This window comes from Nerophis ophidion, linkage group LG14, assembly GCF_033978795.1.
Source record: "Nerophis ophidion isolate RoL-2023_Sa linkage group LG14, RoL_Noph_v1.0, whole genome shotgun sequence".
Taxonomy (NCBI): domain Eukaryota; kingdom Metazoa; phylum Chordata; class Actinopteri; order Syngnathiformes; family Syngnathidae; genus Nerophis; species Nerophis ophidion.
In genome coordinates, this window is record NC_084624.1 from 52,689,581 (window position 1) to 52,703,650 (window position 14,070).

The 14,070-nt window shown below is 42.2% G+C and overlaps 2 protein-coding genes across 2 annotated transcripts in view; one reads left to right on the forward strand and one right to left on the reverse strand.

Moving 5' to 3' along the window:
* Positions 1–2,444, forward strand: part of LOC133568854 (tripartite motif-containing protein 16-like) — a 30,243-nt gene extending 27,799 nt beyond the window's left edge. The window contains exon 6 of the mRNA XM_061921031.1: positions 8–2,444. Within this exon, the coding sequence (XP_061777015.1) occupies positions 8–534 (527 nt within the window). The 3' untranslated portion in view covers positions 535–2,444. The remainder of the gene's footprint in view (positions 1–7) is intronic.
* Positions 1,586–13,963, reverse strand: LOC133568852 (elongation factor 1-delta-like). The gene is made up of 8 exons (XM_061921029.1): positions 13,417–13,963; positions 12,968–13,088; positions 6,777–6,833; positions 6,177–6,258; positions 2,291–2,373; positions 2,024–2,227; positions 1,765–1,959; positions 1,586–1,683 (listed from the first exon to the last, which is right to left on the reverse strand). Exons 1-8 carry the CDS (start codon positions 13,818–13,820, stop codon positions 1,645–1,647), a joined length of 1,185 nt encoding a protein of 394 aa, XP_061777013.1. The 5' UTR covers positions 13,821–13,963; the 3' UTR covers positions 1,586–1,644.
* Between the last annotated feature and the right edge of the window lie 107 nt (positions 13,964–14,070).

Here is a 14,070-nt window from a genome sequence, read left to right on the forward strand (position 1 = left end):
TGTTCAGACGCGCAGGACTTGGCGCTGGACCCAAACACGGCCAACCCATACCTCAGTTTGTCCGAGGACCACAGGATGGCGACCACACGCTCCGAGCCCCAGCCGTACCCCCCAAACCCTGACCGCTTCAGCAGCTGGGCTCAGGTCCTGTGTCGGGCGGGCATGGCGGGCCGCTGCTACTGGGAGGTGGAGTGGGCGGGAAAGGGCGGGGCCTCGGTGGGCGTGTGCTACAGGAGCATGGGCAGAAGCGGCAGTGGCAGCGACAGCAAACTGGGCCACAATTCTAAATCCTGGAGCCTGGACTGCACACAAGGCGGGTGCACATTTCGACACGACAAGCACAGCGTGGGTGTGGCCAAACCCGGCGGAAACAGGATAGGAGTGTATCTGAACTTTAGAGGCGGGGTCTTGTCCTTCTACAGCGTGAGTGACAGCATGGTGCTTCTTCACAGCGTCCAGACCACGTTCAACCAGCCCGTCTATCCTGGATTCTGGGTGGGTTTAGGATCTTCTTTGAAGCTCTGCTCCCTGTAGAGACTCATGGCTATGTCAAATTAGAGTTGTCCTCGTTAACCCAAGTGTACCTAATTGGGGTGTGACGGTACACAAAAATGTTGGTTCGGTACGTACCTCGGTTTAGAGGTCATGGTTCGGTACAGTAAGAAAACAAAATATACATTTTTTGGTTATCTATTTACCAAATTTGTAAACAATGGCTTTATCCTTTTAACATTAGGAACACTATAATAATTCTGCCCATGTTAATCCACATTAAACTGCCTCAAATTGTTGCTCAGATTAAATAAAATGACAAAACATATAAAAAGTGCAACATTAAACAGTTTCAGGTCAACTCAAGCTGCTTAATTTATTACAGCATTTGGGAAGCCTGTAGTTGATTTTTATTATGTAAATGTTATATTTTTGTCAACATGTGATAGCAGGGACCCTGCCAATCAAAACTAGGCTGCTACATTACTAATGATTCATGTAACTATAGCTGAAAAAAATAGTACAACAGCAATAGGAGAGACTATTCATCCATGAACACCATGGAGTTCAAGTCAAATAACAGACAGACAGGGCTTTGCTGCCCCTGACATGCACACACGCACAAAAACGAGCTAACATTACGCTAAAAGCTAATTAGCCTTCACCTCAAGCCAGAACTGCGAGCGAGCTGAGCTGCAGTTTAAGTTTCTAGAAGCTCAACGGGCTTATAGTGATGTTAGTAGTAGTTGACTGGGAGGTGTTTCTTATAATTAAGGGAGAGTACGCTCCCGTATGCTCACTTGCTAAACACCAATCTGCTCGACGCTGAAGCATCTACTACATGCACTCTGAATACGCACTGCTGATTGGCTGTTATTGCTTTGTATGTAACCAATCAGATGGTTGTGTGGGTGGGACAATGCTGGGTGCTGAGACAGAGGCAGAAGAAGCAAAGCAGCTTGTTAAAACATTAGCTTAGAAACTCGTTCGATACACCCCCGTACCGAACCCCAAGTACCGAAACGGTTCCATACAAATACACGTACCGTTACACCCCTAGTACCCAATATTGTGGCCAAATAAGGGGAGAATATTGTCAAGTATTTGTATATTTAATGACATCTTTTCATGTTCCACCAAGCAGCACTTTGTTCAGATCTTATTGAAGGCAGCAATATCCACACTCTGGACCTGGAAGAGTGAGCAAAACCTCTTTAGCTTTGCACTTTCTTTCCAAAGGAATAAAACCAGTTTGGAATGACTTATACTCACCAAGTCCTCAAACTTGGTAATCTCCTCCTCCAAGATGTCCGTCCCCACTTTGTCGTCCTCCACCACGCAGTTGATCTGCAGCTTCTTGATGCCGTAACCTACCGGCACCAGTTTGGAGGCGCCCCACAGGAGCCCATCCACCTGCACCGAGCGCACACACTCCTCCAGCTTGGACATGTCCGTCTCATCGTCCCACTGAGAGGACAAAACCGAAATCAGCGACAACGTTGCTTGTGATTAGTAAAGCTGTGGGACTTACGGGCTTGACGTCCAACAAGATGGAAGACTTGGCGATCAAGGCGGGCTTCTTGGCTTTCTTGGCGGCGTACGCCTCCACGCGTTCCTGCTTCAGACGAGCCGTCTCTTCATCTTCCTCGTCACTGCCGAACAAGTCAATGTCGTCATCATCGTCATCCTCTTGCACCGCCACCTTTTCGGCAGGAGCAGCTTGGACCGGCGCCACCTTGCGGAAAAATCAGGAATAAGTGGTGGCAGGTGTGTCGACGCGGGACTCGCCGCCTTCTACCTTGGCTGCAGGTATGTTGGTCTTCTCCAACTGGACCACTCTGGACTCCAGTTTCTGCAGGGCAGCCCTCATGTCCCCCACCACTGACACACACAAGCAGTTAGCTTCAATCAAGCCAACATTAAAAACTAAATAAAGTCTAAAAGGGAACCTATGTTGATTTGTGTCTTTCGAGTAATGAATGTTGGGAGAAATCCTGTAAAAAAAATGCCAACTAGACTGAAAAACAAAATGATGCCGATAGTCTTCTTCAAAGTACCGTATTTTTCGGATTATAAGTCGCTCCGGAGTATACGTCGCACATGCCGAAAACGCATAATAAAGAAGGAAAAAAAACATACGTCGCACTGGAGTAAAATTCGCATTTTTGGGGGAAATTTATTTGATAAAATCCAACAGCAAGAATAGACATTTTAAAGGCAATTTAAAATAAATAAAGAATAGTGAAGAACAGGCTGAATAAGTGTAGGTTATATGAGGCATAAATAACCAACTGGTATGTTAACGTAACATATTATAGTAAAAGTCATTCAAATAACTATAACATATAGAACATGCTATACCTTTACCAAACAATCCGTCACTCCTAATCCTTAAATCCCATGAAATCTTCTTCCTCGATGTCTCTTCTAAACAACTCTGCCAACTCCAAAGGTATGTGGCGCTTCCTCTTGTCCTTTTCTGCTGCATATTTCACTACGTCCAGCTTGTAATCTGCACTACATGATCTCCTTTTCGGTGCCATTTTCGTTCAGTCCTTCCCACTTTTTATAAGTTACCGCCAACGATAAAATGATCCTTTTTAATAGCTACGGCAGTAGCATATAGCAGTTAGCATTGCATGACCCACAATGCACTTCTGCCATGACCCTCCCTCGCCAAATTCTTATTGGTTGACGTGTGTGTGACGATTGCTGACATTTTCTGCGTCTCTTCCGCGAATGAGATAAATAATACTATTTGATATTTTACGGTAATGTGTTAATTTCACACATAAGTCGCTCCAGAGTATAAGTCGTACCCCCGGCCAAACTACGAAAAAAACTGCGACTTATAGTCGGAAAAATACGGTATACCGTAATTTCCGGACTATAAGCCGCTACTTTTTTCCCCTCTTTCTGGTCCCTGCGGCTTATAAAACAGTGCGGCTTACGGTAACCAGGGGCGCGCACTACCGAAGATGCGCGAGACTGAGACAGACATCTGGCGCTGTCACGCCAAATTTCTTCCCCCCTACAAAAACCTTCCCCCCCATTTACTTCCGTGGTCATGATTAATACAGACGCTATGTTATAAAAAATAAAAAAAATATATATTTACAAACACAAGCTATGGGATGACGTAAGAGGAAACGTGACCCCGGAAGTAAATGCCTCATCCCATAGCTTGTGTTTGTAAATTCCATCCATCCATTTTCTACCGCTTATTCCCTTTCGGGGTCGCTGGCGCCTATCTCAGCTACAATCGGGCGGAAGGCGGGGTACATCCTGGACATATCGCCACCTCATCGCAGGGCCAACACAGATAGACATACAACATTCACACACTAGGGACCATTTAGTGTTGCCAATCAACCTATCCCCAGGTGCATGTCTTTGGAAGTGGGAGGGGCCTATCCCCAGGTGCATGTCTTTGGAAGTGGGAGGAAGCCGGAGTACCCGGAGGGAACCCACGCATTCACGGGGAGAACATGCAAACTCCACACAGAAAGAACCCGAGCCTGGATTTGAACCCAGGACTGCAGGACCTTCGTATTGTGAGGCAGACGCACTAACCCCTCTGCCACCGTGAAATTGTTTTTATAATTTTTTTTCCATTTTTTATAATATAGCGTTAACAAAACGTCTGTATTTTTATAATATAGCCTCAAATTTTTATAATATAGCGTTGACAAAACGTCTGTATTAATCATGACCCCGGAAGTAAATGGGGGGGAAGGTTTTTTTTGGGGGGGGGAAGAAATTTAGCGTGACAGCGCCAGGTAACGAGAGCAACACAAAGAGTAGGAGAGCGTCAGCGACAGTTTGCGCGAAGGAAGTGTTCATGCAAACAGCCTCAATATGGAAAACAGAGAAGTGCATATGATGCTGCTTTTAAGTTAAAGGCAACTGAGATAGGCGCCAGCGCCCCCCGCAACACCAAAAGGGAATAAGCGGTAGAAAATGGATGGCAATCGATCTGGCTGTCAAAGAAGGAAATAGAGCTGCTGCACATACCCTTGACATCAATGAATCAATGGTGAGATGTTGGAGACGGCAGAATAAAGAACCGATTCAATGCAAAAAGACCAAAAAATCCTTCAGAGGTGATAAAAGCGGATGGCCGGAACTTGAAAACTTTGAGGACTGGGTGAACACACAGAGCAGACGGCCGGGGTGTTCCCACCGTGCAGATCCGACTGAAAGCCCAAACAACCGCCAAAGAAATGAATATTGAAGATTTTAGAGGTAACGTAAACGGCCGCGGGACTGCACTTTTACTGCCGTGTTACAGGCGAGGACTTTGTATTACTTTGCACCGTTGTATTATTTGTACTCTGCACGAATGCTGTTCGCCGTGTCAAAGATGTGAAAGTTTGATTGAATGATTGAAAGATTTGTTAATAAATGTTTGCGTTCCCAAACAGTCATCTCTGTCCCGACAATCCCTTCCATGGTAGCATGAACCCCTATATACTACGGTAATTACACATCAAAACGCCTGCGGCTTATAGTCGGGCGCGGCTTATATATGGAGCAATCTGTATTTTCCCCTAAATTTAGCTGGTGCGGCTTATAGTCAGCCTATAAGCCATCAACTTATAGGCTTATAGACAGAATTTCTAGGCGCAGTCAAGGCATTGAGGGGTTCCGGTTTGGTGGCCACGGGATTAGGTCTCTGCTTTCTGCAGATGATGTGGTCCTGATGGCTTCATCTGACCGGGATCTTCAGCTCTCACTAGATCGGTTCGCAGCAGAGTGTGAAGCGACCGGAATGAGAATCAGCACCTCCAAGTCCGAGTCCATGGTTCTCGCCCGGAAAAGGGTGGAGTGCCATCTCCGGGTTGGGGAGGAGACCCTGCCCCAAGTGGAGGAGTTCAAGTACCTAGGAGTCTTGTTCACGAGTGAGGGAAGAGTGGATCGTGAGATCGACAGGCGGATCGGTGCGGCGTCTTCAGTAATGCGGACGTTCTATCGATCCGTTGTGGTGAAGAAGGAGCTGAGCCGGAAGGCAAAGCTCTCAATTTACCGGTCGATCTACGTTCCCATCCTCACCTTTGGTCATGAGCTTTGGGTCATGACCGAAAGGATAAGATCACGGGTACAAGCGGCCCAAATGAGTTTCCAGGTCTCTCCCTTAGAGATAGGGTGAGAAGCTCTGCCATCCGGGAGGAACTCAACGTAAAGCCGCTGCTCCTCCACATCGAGAGGAGCCAGATGAGGTGGTTCGGGCATCTGGTCAGGATGCCACCCGAACGCCTCCCTAGGGATGTGTTTAGGGCACGTCCAGCTGGTAGGAGGCCACGGGGAAGACCCAGGACACGTTGGGAAGACTATGACTCCCGGCCTGGGAACGCCTCGGGATCCCCCGGGAAGAGCTAGACGAAGTGGCTGGAGATAGGGAAGTCTGGGCTTCCCTGCTTAGGCTGCTGCCCCCGCGACCCGACCTCGGATAAGCGGAAGATGATGGATGGATGGGCTTATAGTCCGGAAATGACGGTACTATATTTAACTGTGTTTTTAAACCACACATTTTGATCTTCCCGTGGTTTCATTAGCAATGTAAAAAAAATCCTCCAGTCTTGCAGACACTAAGTTAAAAAAAAAAAAAAAAAAGGTATCTAGCGCACAAGGAAGTGTTTTAAATGTAGATGTCAATCATCACAGTACTTGTTTAAATGTGCCACCTTTGTGCAAAGTCTGGTTCTCCAGCTCCAGGCTCTTCATGCGTACAATCAGCTCCTGGTCTCCAGCAGCTTGTGAAGACGACTGTGGAAGGAGACTAAATATTAGCCAGGGGGAAAAAAAAAAAAGTCCTGTTATGTCATTTAAAGAGTAGATTAGCATGCTTTAATTTCATGAGCACACTGATGTTTCAGTCAATTGGTCTTGCAGGCTTATTTTGATTATTTTTGTGATCGTACTTCAGAGCTCAACTGATGACAAAGATATTCCTCTTTTCAAATACAACACAATTGCTTTTTAAACGTTAAATGAATCAGTTGTATTCATCTTTTAGTTTGTCAATAGAAAAACTTTCATGTTGAGATCTCAACTACAATTACAAAGCATCAACATAATTAGTGCAATGCAGTAAAATACAATAATGTGCATAATTAATAAGCAACAAATCAACCTCTTTTGATAGTGATGATGATGATGATGCAGCAAAAACCAAAAAGGCAGCACAATTAAAAAAACTGCATGTGTGTGATCAAGCATGGAAGGCATCTTCAGGACTTCAAAGCAGCGTCACAACACACACACTTCCAACAACACACACTTACGTTTCTGTGCTGGCGCTTTTGTGGGCGCCCTTTGGCCTGCTGCCCGCCACTTTTCACCTTCAAAAAAGGTAGGCGATGGAAGGACGGAAGAGAATGTTAAAGAAAAACAATCTTTATTCCTACATTTTAACGCTTAAAGTAAAGAGAAATTTCAAATGTGACATGACATGACAAGAGGAATTTATAAATATAGTCTTTAAAACGGCTCAATACTTGCATACATACTAGGGGTGTATTTGTATTGGACCGTTTCGGTACGGGGGTTTCGGTTCAGTTCGGATGTACACATGCTAGCAGCGACCGGGCTAGGACAATGTGTAAAAGCCAGAGCTGGAAGACCCTCCTGCCTCGTTAACATCTCCCGTTTGGGAACACTTTGGCTGCGTGATACAACAATGAAGGACGGAGGTTTACCGATATTGTTCAGCAGCTGCTTCTGACAACACGTCAAACATGTGTTGCACTTTTCCTGCTTCCGTAGTCGAGGAGCGCAGTGGAGACACTTCTCCAGGGCTGATTTATTCTCGGGGGCAACACCCAGCAGTGGGGGTTTCCACAGCTCCGGACTCCAGGGTACATGAAGAGTCCGGCGATTAATTGCAAATCGTGGCTTTATTGAGGTCTTGCCCACAGCCAATCCAACAAAACACCAGCCACTCCCGCACTCACGTTAAGCTCCCACACCTCGCTCGCCCACACACTCACTGGCGTCACATATTAAAAGGGCCACACACACATACGCTACTCTAATAACACATGCTAACCCATTTGAAGCGTCACCACCGCATTCAAGCAGCCTCTCCTCGGCGAGTCAGGCAGGGCTAAAGCAATAACAAATGTTTTTATAGCAGCAGATTTAAGTCCATATTGCAATAAAAAGTAGATTTTGACCAACTTCTATGGTGGAGGAACAATGAGCCCATATATCCTCTTACTGCCAAGTTAGCCAGGCCAATAAAAGTCTCAATCAATCAATCAAAAAAAGCACTTTATATGTAGAAAGGGTTCGTTAAGATACCATTCTGAGCCTTATCTTATTTAGTTTTTTATTTCATACATGTTGACCACAATAACCCTGGCAATGGACCCTGTGTGTATATGTATGTTATGCCATTGTTTACAAATTTGGTAAATAAATAACCATAAAATGTATATTTTGTTGTTTTCTTACTGTACCGAAAATGAACCGAACCGTGACCTCTAAACCGAGGTACGTTCCGAACATTTGGGTACCGTTACACCCCTTCTACATACATTTAAAACTAATCTGTTATTCATTATTATGAACATTTTTTTATTGTTTTGCCATACTTTCAATTGTTGCTGCTTTTTGTAAAAAGTACGTTGTTGAGATTTTTTTAAAGTGTTTACAGACCCTTAATGACTGCAAAAAGCTAGCAACAAATCTAGGATCTTCTTCTGGTGGTGTTCTACAATGTACTCGTTTCCCTGACAAAAAAAAAGTATATATATATATATATATATATATATATATATATATATTTACACAGACACAGACACATTTGCTTACATCTGGTTTGATTAACGCGGTTTTCGGTGATCAAAGTCTTTTTTCGGTGCTCAAGTTTTTGTTATATCACTTATCAATAGTGTATCCATCCATCCATTTTCTACCGCTTGTCCCTTTTGGGGTCGCGAGAGTCTTTCTTAGCTGCATTCATAATAGGATATATATATATATATACAAATTTTCATTTCGGTGCATCCCTAATATATATATATATATATATATATATATATATATATATATAAATGAAAATTTGTGGCCGAAGCCGAATAAAATTTAAACGCTTGGCCGAAGACCGAATACCCAATACCGAATAATGAATGCAGTTTTTCACAATTTTTTTATATTGCATAAATAGCCTAGAAAAATATTTAGACATTTTTTTCCAAATAAAGTAATTTTTTATTGAATATTGACATTTTTTTAATATTCCAGTAGCCTTTGCTTTTCAAAAAAAGCACTAAGTTTTTCATCTGGGGACGGCGTGGCGCAGTGGGAGAGTGGCCGTGCGCAACCCGAGGGTCACTGGTTCAAATCCCACCTAGAACCAACCTCGTCACGTCCGTTGTGTCCTGAGCAAGACACTTCACCCTTGCTCCTGATGTGTGCTGGTTGGCGCCTTGCATGGCAGCTCCCTCCATCAGTGTGTGAATGTGTGGGTAAATGTGGAAGTAGTGTCAAAGCGCTTTGAGTACCTTGAAGGTAGAAAAGCGCTATACAAGTACAACCCATTTATCATTTATCTATATTAGGCCTTCAAAAAAAACATGCATTCCCCCCCCAAAAAAGTGCATTAAAGTGGATAAACCCACAACAAAAGTTTGCTTAGCCACACTAGATATGCTAATAATGTAAACAGAAGGCTCAAATAAATCTCAATTAAGTGTGTGCTTGTAACCTCATACACCTATACAGGTAGCCTACACAACAGGCTAATAATGTAAACAGAGGCCCCACTAAATCTCAATAAGTGTGTGCTTGTAACCTCATACACTTATACAGGTAGCCTACACAACAGGCTAATAATGTAAACAGAAGGCTCAAGTAAATCTCAATTAAGTGTGTGCTTGTAACCTCATACACTTATACAGGTAGCCTACACAACAGGCTAATAATGTAAACAGAGGCCCCATTAAATCTCAATAAGTGTGTGCTTGTAACCTCATACACTTATACAGGTAGCCTACACAACAGGCTAATAATGTAAACAGAGGCCCCACTAAATCTCAATTAAGTGTGTGCTTGTAACCTCATACACTTATACAGGTAGCCTACACAACAGGCTAATAATGTAAACAGAAGGCTCAAGTAAATCTCAATAAGTGTGTGCTTGTAACCTCATACACCTATACAGGTAGCCTACACAACAGGCTAATAATGTAAACAGAGGCCCCACTAAATCTCAATAAGTGTGTGCTTGTAACCTCATACACTTATACAGGTAGCCTACACAACAGGCTAATAAGGTAAACAGAGGCCCCACTAAATCTCAATAAGTGTGTGCATGTAACCTCATACACTTATACAGGTACACAACATATCCCAACGTCACTGCACGTTGGTTGATTGCGTCACTGCGTCAAAAAATTGCGTCACACGCCACTATTCGGCCTTGTTTTTAACTCATTCCACCGAAGGCCGAATGTGGCTTTTTTTTGCCATATTCGGCCGAATATATTCGGTTCCCGATTAATCGGTGCATCCCTAATATATATATATATTAAAACCATACTTTAACAACCAGCTAATATTAATGTTTTATGTCCGTGTGGTTTTGATTTGATTGGATGTTAGTTTTTTTCCACGTAACGAACACACCGTCCGTGTGTGCGGACTCATGAGACGTTTGTGGTAAGATTGGTAATGAGTTAAAAATAGTGTTGGACTTTCTGCGATTTCTTTTTGGGAGCTACAATTACTTTAATTTGGTTAAGTAAAAAACAACCTTTTTTTCAAGGTGTGGTGGTAATAAAAATGCAGTGGCGGGGCGCAACCTTCAACTCCAATACGAGGAAGCCCCGCTACGTTCAACCGCCCTGCCCTAAACTAAATATAGAGAGGGCCACTCGGCATGGAAATAAAAGCACAATCTATACACCAACAACACATCTAATCTGCTTGAGTTGTTGTGAACGCCATCATCAACATGAACGTTTTGTTTTTTCAAACACCTTAAGTGAGTCGCCTCTGTACTCGTCAGGCTGAGAACAAAAGCACATCACACTCCCCCCACAATAATAACTGCACTAACAAAATACAGATTTCAAAAAAAGTACATTAAAATGTAGTTAAAGCGTGCATTCACACAATTATTATGCTTTGACCTAAAATACTGGTCAAAATTCTCCAACACTATTGCACCAAAAAATGTGAGCATTTTTGTAATTGAATCAAACATTTTATTCAATTTTATTTGACCAAAAAGGCACACACTTCATGGTGGCAAAGTAAGTGTAAAGGACAAAAAACTAAATAAACAAAACGGAAAAACTTTATTTTATCGTTTATTATATTGCTATTGTTACTTAAATGTGCTATTACTGGTATTATTTTACTTGTAGTGGTCTATATGTTACTAAATTGTATCCGTTTTAACTATATCCATAGTTGAGTTTTGGTGGTAATATAAATACAAACGTTTTCAAAATAATGAATAATCATGTAGTTATTGTGATTACAATATATTAAAAAAATATCCGCAATTAGTATTTTTGCCACTATCATCCAACTCTACGGAATAGATGACTCCTTTTAGCTACATCGTTAATCGTCTTGTACCAGTGTTGTTTCTATTTTAGAATCCATTAATGAGAGAAATGTGTGTTGTCTCAAAAAAGAATTGTGAAGGATAATCGACATTCCAAAAAAGTGCAGTTCCCCTTTAAAAAGTCAAAAGTATTGCAACACACGTCTTTCACACAAACAGCCGAATAGCAACATTTTAAAGATGTGATATTCAGAGAGCAGCTACAGCCATCTGGGGGAGTTACAAACTACACCAGGAGGTTGTCTACAGCCGGACATGTTAATGCCAATGTTTACTACGCCCAACAGCAGCTATTTTTCCACAGCTCACATTTGGTGACTAAAGGACACTCTTCAGTTTGTTGAATAACTGGCTTGTTTACTTAATAAATAGTATTAGTTGTTATATGCTTGTATCCTCACTGTAGGTCAGGGGTCACCAACCTTTTTGAAACCAAGAGCTACTTCTTGGGTACTGATTAATGCGAAGGGCTACCAGTTTGATACACACTTAAATAAATTGCCAGAAATAGCCAATTTGCTCAATTTACCTTTAATAAATAAATCTATATATATTAAAAAAATGGGTATTTCTGTCCGTCATTCCGTCGTACATTTTTTTTCCTTTTACGGAAGGTTTTTCGTAGAGAATAAATGATGAAAAAAACACTTAATTGAACGGTTTAAAAGAGGAGGAATTACAAAAAAAAAAAGAAAATTTAATTTTGGAACCTGGTTTATCTTCAATTTCGACTCTTTAAAATTCAAAATTTAACCGAAAAAAAATGGAGAAAAACTAGCTGATTTGAATCATTTTGAAAAAATTCAAAAAATAATTTATGGAACATCATTAGTAATTGTTCCTGATTAAGATTGATTTCAGAATGTTGATGACATGTTTTAAATAGGTTAAAGTCCGATCTGCACTTTGTTAGAATATATAACAAATTGGACCAAGCTATATTTCTAACAAAGACAAATCATTATTTCTTCTAGATTTTCCAGAACAAACATTTTAAAAGAAATTCAAAAGACTTTGAAATAATATTTAAATTTGATTCTACAGATTTTTCTAGATTTGCCAGAATAATTTTTTTTAAATTTTGATCATAATAAGTTTGATAAAATATTTCACAAATATTCTTCGTCGAAAAAACAGAAGCTAAAATGAAGAATTAAATTATAATATTTATTTATTATTCTTTACAATAAAAAAAATAAATTTACTTGAACATTGATTTAGATTGTCCGGAAAAAAGAGGAAGGAATATGTGTTTAAAAATCCTAAAATCATTTTTAAGGTTGTATTTTTTTCTCAAAAATTGTCTTTCTGAAAGTTATAAGAAGCAAAATAAAAATATAAATGAATTTATTTAAACAAGTGAAGACCAAGTCTTTAAAATATTTTCTTGGATTTTCAAATTCTATTTGAGTTTTGTCTCTCTTAGAATTAAAAATGTCGAGCAAAGCCAGACCAGCTTGCTAGTAAATAAATACAATTTAAAAAATAGAGGCAGCTCACTGGTAAGTGCTGCTATTTGAGCTATTTTTAGAACGGGCCAGCGGGCGACTCATCTGGTCCTTAAGGGCGACCTGGTGTTGGTGACCCCTGCTGTAGGTCCTGCTACTCACACAATGCATAACCTAGTGACTTGTACCTGGTAGAAGCACATTTAGACAGCAGCAGGAAGACATTCTGATCGTATTAAGCTGTGGCATATTTGACTGTAAAACGACAACAAAGTCCTCTCTCATTTCTAAGACAGTATAAGTAAAGCGAGTCATGATATCGATTGTATTTATCTCCAGGGCAGTCACCTGAGCTCCCTGGCTTCTAAACGACACGCGTGCGCCATGATGATGCAACAGGGGGCAGCGTGACCTTTCAGGGGTCAAAGTGTGCAAGTTAAAGCATCACCTGTGACTTGGTAGCAGGTCCGTTCACGCCTTCGTAGAAGTTCTTCTCGGCCTCATCGTAGCGCTGCTTGTCAAACCAGACTTTCTCTGAGGCCAAACACTGCAGTCCACTCATGTTGGCGCTGAGGAGCAAACCTCAAGTTACCACTCAGGACTACTGGACACTTCAATTGGAACACTTGCAGAGGTCCAATACAAAATTGCGTTTTTTCTTGCTACGTTGTTGAAACACAGATATATATATATATCAATGTCTACATCAACATTCACAACATAATGAAGAAGCAGCCACATGTTTGGTCAGCAGGATTAGCAGGAAAAAGGCTTTGAAATCACTAAACTGAGCCACATTTAACAGTTTCACCTTCACTGTCCAGCTTTAAGGTAACAAAGTCAAAGCAAGACAGACAAAGTAGACATCACATCTCCGCCATTCCTCGAGCGCCCTACTTCTCGCTCCCAGAGACGCCCCTCTTCCTGGCCTTGGGCTCCCTGCTGCCTCTGCCGCCCTTCTCCGTCTCAGACGAGGTGCGATAGCGGCCCCTGCTATAGCGCCGGTGAGGCGTGCCGGACGACTTCACCGTCGGGACATTGGCGCCCTCCTGCTGGGGGCGCTTGGGGTGGACGTTCCAGTGTTTGGTGTTGGGGCTCCTGGGGGAGGACGAGAGAGCCTGGAGGCCGGGACTCGGGCACATCTCCACAGAGGAGCTCAAGCACTCGTCTTCCGTCTTCTCTGGCTGGGACGAGCGAGCATGGCGCCGCAATTTCCCAAACTGCAGGTTGTCTCCGCTGATGATGCTCCTCTCCTTAGTTGTCGCAGCCTGCTCCGAGTTGTTTGGCCCCAAAGGATCCATCGCACTTTGAAAAAGTTTTGTGTACGAGAAGAAGAAGCAACAACTTTCTGCTTGGACACATCACAGGACAACTTTAAGACATGCTCTTCAAGGGCTTAAGATTGATCAAAAAGCTTATTTTGCTTCATCTTTCAGCAGGATTTATTGCTCCTTAGTTTGAAGTAAAACATCTGCTGTCTGTTAGCTTTAAAAATAAACTACTAACGCTAATTGATCAATCTCACACTTCAGTTGAATGGTTGCAACATTT